At 40.5% G+C, this 12,500-nt stretch overlaps 1 protein-coding gene across 3 annotated transcripts in view; it reads right to left on the reverse strand.

Annotated features, from left to right (window-relative positions):
- LOC137980663 (nucleotide-binding oligomerization domain-containing protein 2-like) overlaps positions 1 to 12,500 on the reverse strand; it is a 46,588-nt gene that overhangs the window by 2,010 nt on the left and 32,078 nt on the right. For all 3 annotated transcript variants that reach the window (XM_068828125.1, XM_068828218.1, XM_068828169.1), the window contains 5 exons: positions 12,052 to 12,157; positions 9,503 to 10,728; positions 9,193 to 9,267; positions 8,707 to 8,781; positions 1 to 7,033 (listed from right to left, as the gene is read on the reverse strand). The exon at positions 1 to 7,033 is cut by the window's left edge and continues 2,010 nt beyond it. In XM_068828125.1, the coding sequence (XP_068684226.1) occupies positions 4,869 to 7,033; positions 8,707 to 8,781; positions 9,193 to 9,267; positions 9,503 to 10,691 (3,504 nt within the window). In that variant the 5' untranslated portion in view covers positions 10,692 to 10,728; positions 12,052 to 12,157 and the 3' untranslated portion in view covers positions 1 to 4,868. The remainder of the gene's footprint in view (positions 7,034 to 8,706; positions 8,782 to 9,192; positions 9,268 to 9,502; positions 10,729 to 12,051; positions 12,158 to 12,500) is intronic.

Consider the following 12,500-nt stretch of genomic DNA (forward strand, 5'->3'; position numbering starts at 1 on the left):
CCTTGTGCGTCTTTATAGTCCCAAAGGCTTTGCCCGGTTTGGCTTTGTTATTAATTCTACTGTCCATGACAATCTTTCTGTAGGTGAGAGAAGGGCTTTCTCTCGAATCAAAAACCTAGATGAGCAAGCTATTAGAATTCAAGACAAGGGCTCCAAATTTGTTATTCTGGATAAAACAGAATATTCATCTAAAATGCTTGACCAGTTGGAAAACCCACTCCACTATAAGAAACTTGATTTCGATCCTAGTGCCAACTATGCTAATACCATTTTAGAGTGGAGTAACAAATGGCTACAGAAAGGGCAAATCGACCAAAATATTGCTAATTGGGTTGTTAATACCAAAGAGTTGATAAAGCAGACTCGACTGCCGACGCATCAATTTTCCTCTTCCACTCATCTAATTCTTTCTCTATTGCACCGACCGTTGTGGCCGGAACCTAACAAAGGAAAGAAATGCCAATTTGTTCCATAATGCTTTAAATTCCAATCCCGACTTCACATAAGAACTGTTTTCCAAGAACCTCAGATCATATACTTCAAAATATAGCCTTTCTCCATGTTGTAGTACCGAGCAACCAAATTCATTGCCCATGAAGATTACACCGAATCTTCGTAGAAGTTCCCCCGGCATGTTAAACACACAGCCACCGTGTGGCCAAGTTTTGTTTTTTTTTCCTCTCAGCACGAGGTCAACGTAAAGTAGGTTTTTTTCCCTTTCGCCTCTTTTTTTTTTTTTCGTCGCCTTCCATTCTTCTGCCACCTTGTGGGACAAAGCGACAAAGAACAAAATTCAAAACTTGTTGCACAAATGGTCACCGACCGAAAAATTCCTTTTTTTTTCCCCTTTCATGCCACCCCGTGGCACAGGACGAGATTTCCCGACACACCGCTCTATCGGTCCTCGACCGATTTTTCCTTTTTTTTTTTACGCCACCACGTGGCACAGAGCAGACGTCCCCGACACACTGCTGCAATCGGTCCCCGACTGGTTTCTTATTTTTATTTTTTTATTTTTACACCACCACGTGGCACAGTGCAGAGGTCCTCGACGCATTGCTCGAACGGTCCACACAACTATGTGGCCAGACAAACAAAAAACGAAACACCACTGTCAGACCACAATGGACCTTGACCAAAGCCTCACGACCCACGCCCCTCTCAAAGGACAAGGAAGAAACAATAGGTGCAAACAGCGTAAATAATTTCTTCGGTCCTCAACTGGCAAAACAAAACAAAACCGGCTCCCGAACAACAGGGAGAAGAGAAAAAAAAGAAAAGAAACATGAAAGAGGAAATATAACGTTGGGCAACGAGAAATTACCCACAAACCGCGGCTAGAATACAAAACCAAAACATTGTAACTGAATACCTCAAGGGTCACTGTCAAGTCGTTCGACACATTCGACCCCGTTGCGTTTTCTTGAGAAAAACTTTGGGACGCATTGTTACCGCTCGCGGTTGTTCCTGAAGTTGCACCTGTCTGTGATGAAGACGTGGATGGTGGAGCAGCCTGCTCAACAGGGCCTTGAAGGGGTTGTAAAATTTGCTGGATACTTGCAGAGTCGTTCACTGGGGACGGACGCTCGGACATATTTCAAACGATTCCAACCAAAGTTAGGCAAAACTGACGATCATGAATAATCAAGGCAGGCTTATATACTATGCATGAGGACTAATGAATATTAACAGGGTATGAATAGTAATAGAAAAGTCACTTGCATAGGCCGGCATTAATTAAAAATTTTGCCTCCACTACTCAACCGGACACTCAAGCTAGGATAAATGGGCGCGTTGGCCAGCCAAGCCGCCGAGCAGTTTATTAAGCATTGGAATAGGTACAAGAATATTAATACATCAATTCTAAAATAAAGAGAAAAGCAATGCACCAGAGCCAAAAAAACACTAGCAGGTGGAAAAAAGCGGTGAACTTGTACCCCCGACCAAGGCAGTGGGGGGACCCTTGGGGTTCTTGGGAATTCTAATTGAAAGACACTACTTACAATGTAAATGAACGCTAACATATACCGCCTAACGAAGGCATTACACACTAATTCAACTCAAAACAAAAAAACCAAACAGGACTTGTGCACGCGGCAAGGGCTAACCGTAGAATGCCTCACTCGCTAAACGATAGCCAAATACAAACCACGATCACGTGGCACTCCACGCGCCTGTTGCTCACAACCAGGCCTCTGCTACGTTACGGCAAAATATCAATTTGAGCTAATCAGGATTATCACAAATTACATTGTGTTTGAGTTAAGTAAGATATAGTTCACTTGGAGATTTTTGCCCTCAAATACGATTTTCAGTCATTTTTAATACTTCTGAAGGATAACTTCGCATTTTTTAAAGCTTTCCAAGCTACAAGCCAAAAATTAGTCAGTTCGACGATTCTACGTGAATAATTAGCATCAGTTTGCGTTCAAATTTCGCGTCATTTTGCTTGCTCAGGTTACAAACATTTCTGATATTTTCGGAGGGAAGCGTTCCGAGTTTGAGCATAAAATTTTACACAGAAAGTGAATAGCAATGTTTGAAAATGTGAATTTTAAAAGTTTCAGAATGAGGTACCAGGTACATTTTTATCGCGTTAAATATAACCCATTTTCCGCCGCCATGTTAAGCGGCCTTTGAGGATGTTCTTTAAAGAGCTTACAAAATCACAATTTTAACTTGCCCGTAAAAAGTATCGAAGTAGAAATGGATAAGAATGGTTGCTCTTATTTTTTGTTAAGTTTGGTGCCAATTAAATTCATTCTAAGACTTCACCGTTGCTTGGTTCGCGCAGTAAATTTTGGACAATTTGTCAAATAGAAAACCGCACTTTAACCACGGTTTCAAATTTTTGCAAATTTCAAAAAAGATAAGAACTGCTGGAACTTGTAAATATGATTTTTGAAAATATTTCCTAAAAGGGTATCAGGGCAATATATGAGCTATCCGCCAAAATGGTCGTTGACGGACGATTCTCGATTCTTACCGGCAGCCATTCTTAAAAAGCCCCCCTTGCCCAAACAACCTCATCATGGGTCACCGAGGATGAAGGTTTGGGTACCCTATGGTAAATGACAGTATGAGCTTTGACTGACTCGGGTACAGAAAGGTATCTATGGTAATCCTCAGATAAGACCAAATCAGGACTCTGAACCCATTGTTCCCGATACTAAGAATAAACCAATCAAATTATATTGTGAAATTTATTTCATTGTATAGGTAATCGCATGATTTCGAGTGCAATTGGGAATAAACAGGAACGGATAATTTTTTTCATAGACGAACAAAATTGCACGAGCCCATAGGGCGAGTGAAATCTGTAGTCTTTGAAAACATTTACAAGTGGTTATTTATTCCAAATTGCAAGAGAAAAATCATGCGATTACTATCAATAATATACATGAAAAAATGGAAGATGGTTAAGCAAAAGAAAAGCATGCGTATCGTGCAAAAATTGCACCATTCAGGCCTCGCATTTTATTAGCTATCCCTGACTGTAGACCAATCAGAATACCTGGTTTACTACTTCTTTTTTGCACTGAATTACCTATTTTCTACACTAGGTTACCTGAAAACTGCATTTCTCTTAGCCAATCCGAATGGAGTAATTTTTTCATGTCTATTATTAACAAACAAAACAATATATTTACACCAAGCAAGGTAATCAACAAAATTCGTCCATAAAAACCTTTATACATAGCAAAAAAACAGTACCAAGAAAAGGTCTTTACGTGGGTACTGAAAACGCAGCTATATATAAATGTAGTTTATATAAAGTAAAGAATCTATTCGGCGAACACTTAAGTAAATTTACTTTACAAGAATATTGTCAGATTAGTTGGAAATGTTGGAAATGTTTTATCACTCTTTGCACCAGAAGACCCCTTACAACATTTACGTGTTAGTGATGCATCAATTAAAGCACTGAATTGAAAATAGCATTTGCTTTACATAATTTATGTTAGAACTATTTTGTTATCCTGCTATTCAGATTCAGGAGCACAGTGCTTAAAAGAAAAATAGAATTTTGACCTAAAAACGGTACTTCAACAAACACTTGTTCAGATGTGATTCAGATATCATCACAGTAACTAGACAATAGCCTTACACAGACACATTCGTAATTTGTATCAAGCTTCTGTAGAGTACCTCAATTATATGAGTGAGCGATTACAACGTGACGATAGCTGACAACTGGCGCTACATTAATGAAATGGTCGTCCCCACAATCAAAGTATAAAACCAAAATTAAAAAAAAAAAAACAAAATGGGACCTTGCTTCTCCTTTTACGCGTTTCAAACTCAAAGCTGGCTTGAATTGTGGCAATGGTTTCTTTCTAAGTATCAAGGATATGTGACCAAGTGGTTTGACTTTGCAAGCGAAAACGAAAATAAAGAGACAAAGAAGGGGTGTAACAGAATTGCAGATGACTTGTGAATTTCACTTAAGTTATTGGAGAAACTGAAGTAGGTTCCGCTAAATAAAAGCAACTACATGATACCATATGAACGCGTCGGAGCGCGACTTGTCAACTAGAGTCTCAATTGGAAAGACACTTTAGATTTCTTGTGATCGAGCGCACCTAATGCATATGCGGAGAGAGCAAACTTTTGTTTCTATTTCATCTAAAATACTAAATGAAATTCACATAACTGAAGGGACAAACTGGGTGTCTTTCTCTGTATGTAACCCTTATATTTCCTCGCGACGCATTAGCAACAAAATGACTTTTAACCTCTCAGTGCATGATCACCAATAAACAAGGAGGTGGATTGGGATAGTTGTCAAAATAGAGGCAAAACACCGAGCATGGAAGTCAGTTTTGTCAACGTCGACCTAAACACTGAAACCTTCAGAAAGTTCACACTCACCTCTTAACGTTAATGCGAGAGTCTAAACTAAGGCGAGGCGGGAACTCGTCACCCTCAACACCGAGGGGGTTGCCATACAAATCCAAACTCGTTAGGGAATTGTTTACTGCGAGGGCCTGGTAAAGTGAAGTAGCACCCTCAACACCAATGGAGTTGTACGACAAATGCAAAGTAGTAAGGGAAGTGTTTTCTTTGAGGGCACAGGAAAGGGAAGTAGCACCCTCATCACCAATGGAGTTGTAAGACAAACGCAACGTAGTAAGGGAAGTGTTTTCTTTGAGGGCATAGGAAAGGGAAGTAGCACCCTCATCACCAATGGAGTTCCAAGACAAATGCAAAGTAGTAAGGGAAAAGTTTTCTTTGAGGGCCTGGGAAAGGGAAGAAGCACCCTCTGAACCAATAGAGTTACGAGACAAATCCAAAGTGGCTAGGGAGGTGTTTACTATGAGGGCCCGGGAAAGGGATGTAGCACCCTCTGAACCAATAGAGTTTTCAAACAAAATTAATTTGGTCAATGTGGAGTTAACAGCGAGAGCCAGTGAAAGCGTAGTAATGCGGATATTATTAAATAACATTGAAAAATCTATTTCAGTCAAATCAAGATTCCTTCCAAAGTTATCAGCCAATTTGGTGTAAAGGTCTTCCGAGAGAGGTTGACATTCCTCTATTAAGGCCAAAGCCAACAACAACTTTGAGTTCTGTTTACCTAAAGATCTGCGCACTTCCAGGTTTGCAAGTGAGAGAATACTGCTTACAAGAGACATTGCAGTTTCTTCGGATTGCAAGGCTATGATTCCACTCATGAACATGAAAACTTGATTTAGTTGACCAAAGAATCTTTCGTCGGTCAGAACTGACTTCTTATCAATTCCTCCATCAAGGATGGAAAATGCAAGATACAGGCCGGAAAAGAATTCTTGAAAACTCTTGTGAAAAAAGCTATAAAGGAAACATCGAGTTCCCTTGCTACCGCCAGCCTGGATTGAGAGAAAGCCAAATTTAATGAACAGACTTTCCTTGAAATTCCCCTCAACGTCTTTGAAATGCAGCTCCCCTGTACAAAGAGATTTCAGCGCCATTGTCCCTAGGGTCATCAGTTCCTTTTTGTATACTGAAAGAAGGTCTTCACCACTACCTGGTAAGTGGTTCTTGACTTCGTATCGTCTCAAAACGAATAGGACAATCTCTAAGTACAGTTCTGTTCTGTTCTTGGGAAGAACGCCACCAAAATCTTCGAAAATCGCACAGAGCAGAAGTGTGTGCAAAGGGTTTTTTGTTAGTTCTTTTAAATTCAATTCGATATGCTGTTGATTATCATCATCATCATCATCATCATCATCATTAACATCACCATCATTATCATCATCATCATCATCATCATCATCATCATTAACATCACCATCAAAAACATAAGACGGATGCCACAGTACTTTTATAAGCTTCTCTGCCATTTGTCCTGCATCTTGAAAATACTTCCTTATAAAGCACTTCGCATCACTTTTCGTGAAGCCCGCTATCTCCAACAGTGTGTCTGTGTAAGACCTTACTTTACTTCCTGCTTCCGGACGAGAAGTAAGAACAACGTGACAACCAGGGAGCAGCTTTCTTTGCATAAGAATAGAAATATCAGGCCATTTTTGAGGGTTTGCCTCATCTAACCCATCGAGCACTAACAGAACTTCAGAAGGGTTTTCTCGTACGAACCCAAAAAACGTTTCTTTCAACTCTGGGTCAATGTCTTTCGGAAGAATTTGATTGTCAATAGCCTCCCAGATGCTAGAATCAATTTCACGACATTTGAGGAGCAGGAGCACCTCTACTCTTGGGAAAGACTCGTCCCATTCGCGGTCTCGTTTAGTTGCCCAATCATACGCCAGCTTTTGACAGAAGGCCGTCTTTCCCATGCCGGGTTCACCCTCGATCAGGACAATCCGCGGATGTTTGCAATCTTTGTGTGATGTAAAAATACCTGTCATGTTGGTGATTTCTTTCGTCAGGGTTCCGCGTTTCTTTTCTTTTGCAACTATCCTAAGTCTGGTGAAAATGTTCTCCAGTTGCAAGATGAACCCTTCACACCAAGGAACCGGCAAAACCACCCCTTCACGCTTTCGGTAAATTTGTCTTATCCTTTCTATGATCTCACTTTGACACAAAGAACTAGCTGCAAAACAAACAAATACCAAGAACAGGCCTCAATTTAGAGCTGCAGTGAACGATTCAGAATTAACCGCTTCTTCTAGTTTCCTAATTTGTTTAAAGCGAAACCTATTTTTTGCCTATGGTGTACTATTCTTGGTCCTAAGATTCCCTAGAAGTCCGTCTACAGATTAAGCCTCATTATTCACACAGATACGTTTTATGATGCAACTTCTATGAAAGGGACACTGTCATGAGCTGCTCATGCTTGAGTTTGTTTGCTCTCGAGCCCACGGAAAATTCTAGCCGCCATCATGGATTCACGCGTGAGTCACCTATATTCGCCGGAGGTTCTCCTTTGTCCACCATGGCTCTCCCCAGTGGACACCATTTTGAATTTGTCGATTCAACTTAAAAAAAGTTAACTTAACACTTTTCAAGTTTTCACAAGGCGTTAGCGCATGCGCTTCTCGTGACAGTTTCCCTTTAAGAAATTGCTAAAATTTATGGTGACAAATGTTTGTTGAATAGCTGGCGAGGAAGCGTTTCAGTGATAAATAACTGTAACGTGGGTAAATTTTGAGGTTCAAATGGTTTGCTAGCCCTCCTGCCATTTTCTCCTGAATATCACCTTTTTAAATGTCATTCCCGGTACAAGAACAAGAAGACTTCCTTTCATACAAAAACTTCCACACGATATTTGTTGCATGGATAAGTCTTAAGCTTGCTTATCACAGTGATTAGTGGTAAGAACTAAGGCTACGTTGACACGAACACGTTTTCGAATTGACACAGTTTCATGACTTCGAAACAGTGTTGAAAACGATGCGCTTTCAACTTGTACACGGATCCAAAGTAGCCGTTTTCGAAGTGTTCACCCTACGCCGGTTTCGTTCTCAGGCGCCCATCAATGACGAATAGGATCTGGGAACGTATCCTCCCCCATTTTGCCTTTACAAGTGACACAATGACGAAGTAGAATTCCTTTTTCTAGTTACTAATGAATATGAAATCATTAACACGACTGAGAACGTTGCTTGGAAATCGGTTCGGCACAAATCTAGTGACAGATTGGATACTTTCAGGTCAAAGAGGGAGGACTTAAAATAATCTGGTAAGGATTTCCCTCATAAAATGGAAGAAATACACAAAATTGAAGAAAAGAAGCAAACCATAAAGGCCGAGACACACTAGGCGACAAGTCGCACCGTGTGTACTACTAGCTAAAGAAGTCGCTGCAACACGACGCCTGTTCGTTGCACACCCAGTGATCTCGTAGGAGACATTTGATTGGCCCTTTTGGGGATTCTTCTAGACGGCAGACACCTGGGCTAGCTAGTGGTTACAACTCACAATATAATAAAAAGAGCTTCTAAGTTTCGATGTCTGGCAAGATTGTATGGATGGATCTTCTTGGCAAAAAGTTGAGACAGAAGCATTATCTATCACCAAACCCCTGCCAGAAAACCTCAATTCAAAAAGCTTCTCAATCAATTAAACTAAGGATCAGATTAAAACTTGTTTCCGTTTTCCAAATCTCTGAAAGTTCAATTCTTGATTTTTCTTATTTTACCACTTGTCGCTAACCTCTTGGTTAGCTATCGGTAGACTGCCGGTCGAGTGTCGGCCAACTGTTGGCGACATTTGGCCGACTGTCTGTGGAGGGGAGCTGTGCTTCACAATTACCCACAACCTTACCTGAATGTTGCTTAAATTCTTCCTCTTCTACTCTTGCTTTCTGTTGTGAAAGTTCGTGATCGGTGAAGGAGATACCTGTAAATATTGAAAAGTAAAAGTCTTAAACATTCACACTTTTGTTGCCTTAAAAGCAAAAGGTCTCAAGACAGATTCAGACCCTCGCTCGAAATAATACAAAGAGATACTGAGGTTGGTAATTTTTTTTTTTTCTATATTGGAAAGGTTATCATACCCATCAGTGGTTATCAAGGTCTTCAAGTATACAGAGCATACGACGTCACAAAGACCGATCAAAGAAACAGCGGTCATGTTGATGTCTAAAAACTAATTCCCACAAAAACTCTTTTTTACCCAAAATACGGCGTACTTATCGTATGTTTCAGTTAAAGAAACCAAGACAACTTATCACGTGAGAAAGCAGGCACTATACGACAATTGCCCTTCCAACGGCGGATTTGTACTTGTAAGAGCTCTAATGAATTTTACCTTTTTGGTCCTCACGGGATTTGCTCTTTAATCTGCCCTTTGCCTCTTGTGGTATCTGAAGCTCACGGGGAGCATCTGTCGAAATAAATTGCAGCGAACAATAAGTGAGTGTATCCATCACAGTACAGTAAAGAGCAATATTATACCTTGAATAGCTTACACGGTAACCCCCCCCCCCCCACCTCCAAGGAAAAACATTTTCCGTCAGGGGGTGGGTAGGGCTACAAGTAGGCTACACTTTGAATTTAAGCTGACTTAATGATAGACTCAAAGTGTATTCAGTTTTCTATTCACCCTTGTTAATTCCTACCGTTAACTGTTTTGATTATCCTTTGGAGAAGATCATTGCACTGTTTAGACCAGCTATATTTCTCTCCATAGGAATCACGCAAAACCTTAGCTTCATCAAGCCTTGTCTTCCTGTTTTTGTTCCAGATGCCCTTGATACCTGCTGTCCACTCAGTGGGATCCTCTGAGTCAATGACAAATGAAGAACCAAATGGTACATTGCACAGGGCTTCTCCAAAGCCAGAGTTTTTGCTGACGATTACAGGAAGCCCAGCTGACAGAGCCTCCAGACCTGTCAAACCAAACCCTTCGGTTCGAGAGGGCATGAGTACAAGATCCATCTCACAGAATAATTCCTTCAATCTTTCGCGGGTTTCGATATAGCCTCTCACCCTGAGGCGCCTTTTAGGAACACCACATTTAAGCAATCGATTTGCGATCTCCTCATGTTTTCCATTGGGTGCTCCGACATAAAGAAGAAGAGTGTCAGGTAATGCCGCAACTGATCTGGCTGCAATGTCGAATCCTTTTAACTCAAAATCTTTAGCATCTCCATGACCGAGCACCAGGACACTGCATTGTTTTCTTTCCTCAGGAACTTGCTTAACCCTTACAAATTCATCAAAAACACCGGGAGTGAATTCAAAAACATCTTCATCCTTTTGAAAACTGCGGAGATATTTGCGAAAGGCCTCTGCTATCTTGGGCCCGACTCCTACAACGAAATTAGCCATCTTGCACAGTTCTACTTCAACAATGTGCTTTTCTTCGCCCCTTGAGATTGGATTCTCGTAAGATTTGAACATTCCTAGTTCCTCTGGGTCAGTGTGTATCACTTGTATCCACTTGCATTCGCGAGAGTTGCGGATAACTTGTGCTTGGCGACCAAGTTTCACTCCATGACCAACAATGACGTCTATTCGCAAATGCTCTGGTGGAAAGCTGAGCTTTTCCAGTTCATCAAACCCTGGAAGTCCTGTAGCCTCAAGAATCTGTATGCCATAGCTGAGAGCTACTTTCCTATCCTCCTCAGAACATTTCGGCAAAAAGTATGTGATTTGGACTTCTGGGAATTTGGCCAGCTGTATGGCCAACTCTCTGTTGATTGTGGAAAGTCCGCCTTTACTGGATCCCCACTCAGAAGCCAAAATGGTGACTTGAACTTTGTTGGAGCCAAGTTCTTGAGATTGCTGCAGTGGGGCTGATGCCATAATTACGTGTGCTGTAAAGGCTGCTGCATCTGGTGTCCTTAACACATACAAAAAGAAATTACCGATGCATCAAATTAAGGATGAGACGAGCAAAAAAAAAAATGGCACTAAAGAAGAGAGTTGAGGATGTCGAGAGTGGCCCAGGGAATGGCAACCTCTTAACAACTGGGGAATAAATGGCTTCGCTACTGAACTGGTTTTCAATTGAGTGTCGAAAGTAATTACCAAATTGCTTTGGATTTGCAATACTTCTCTCAGTCATTGGTTTAAAGTTCTCGCGCCACTTTTCCAATCAATCAGAAGTGAAAGCAAAACCAATCGTAGCTCGCCCGTGCACAATTTCCCGTGCTTTGTGTTGGCTACGTATAATTAATGGGAGTTTTGATCGGTTTACTGGTTTGTCTTCGTCCTTTTTGATTAGCCAAAGTAATTACTTTAGTTTTGGTTTTACGACACTCGATTGAAACTTTCTCTAACTGCTAATTAAATTAACAAGATTCGTTTCCTAACTAAAAACGTAACTTCTTCATACCTGGGCAACCAATGTTTAAACAATAAGTAATACTTTGGTGAGATAATACGGGCAATTACGGGAAACAATTTATTAGATAATAATACTTGGGACAAACATACGCTGATATTGTGTAGGTTTGGTTTTCTTTGTTGGGAAGATCTCCAAGAGAATTCATAAAACAGCATCTCAATGGCTCTACCATTTATACACTTCTACAGAAGAGCATGTCCAAAGACCAGACAGCCTAAATCTCTCATTCTGTCACCCATGGTTTGAAGGTGGCTCAATCCTTCAACACCTTTTCACGTAATTTCTGCCTAACAAGATGCTATCATTATGTCACCATAGCAACGGGAAGCCATTTATAAACTCTGTGGAGAGTTTTAGTTAAGCCCGCTAAATGCCTTTTGAGCAATAAAAAAGGGGTTGCCGATTCATTTTTCACATATAAGCACTTAAAGACAAAAACCAGAGTGTTTTTGATGGATCTCCTATTGTTATGGTCACCTATCACGTCACAATATATAGCACATTTGGTTGAGGAATGATAAACTGTTGTTTTACATGGTACCAGAACATAGCACCTTGTAATCCTAGAGTTTCCTGAATGTGTTTAAACTGGCCTGAGCCTCCTTAATGCAGTGTTTTAAAGTGTTTTCTAAATTATTTACAAATTTGCAATTCAAAGGAAACTGAAAAAAAAGTGAAATAAAATAACTACTACTTCTGTCGGAAATTGGCAGTGTTACAGGGTTATATAACTTTCTGCCACATTTAATCTCGGCTTCTTGTTCTGAACTTTATGTTCATTTTTACATGCAATTCCCTGTACTTTGCCATACTTACTGGAATTCGAAGCAGCGGCTGGAAGCTTGATGTGTTCCCGACGTGCCATTTTAAGACATTTTGACATTCACCCTGCCTCCACTTTATCAAAGTGTGGTTAGGGACCCTTCAAAATAAGATAATTATGCAATTACTAACAGCCAACTTTCACTGGAGGAAATTTTCCTTGATTTCTTTCAAATGTTGCTAGCACAGCAAAAGTCACTGGTAGAAATAATTTCGCTCCTTCTAAGAAATACCTTCACATTGACAAAACAAATAACATGAGTAAAATTTGCAGAATGTTTCCTGGTTTCCCAGTCGTATTTGATCCAGTTTTAAAACATGTGGTCAGCAACATGTCATGAGCCACCTCTACTTGGTTCATGACAGCTATTTTCTCACAAGTTTGATATCATTGGAGCTTTTAGAACCTAATGTTTGAAATGTAACTACTTCAGTAAACATGA

Source organism: Montipora foliosa, chromosome 1 (assembly GCF_036669935.1).
Source record: "Montipora foliosa isolate CH-2021 chromosome 1, ASM3666993v2, whole genome shotgun sequence".
In the NCBI taxonomy this organism is placed as follows: Eukaryota; Metazoa; Cnidaria; class Anthozoa; order Scleractinia; family Acroporidae; genus Montipora; species Montipora foliosa.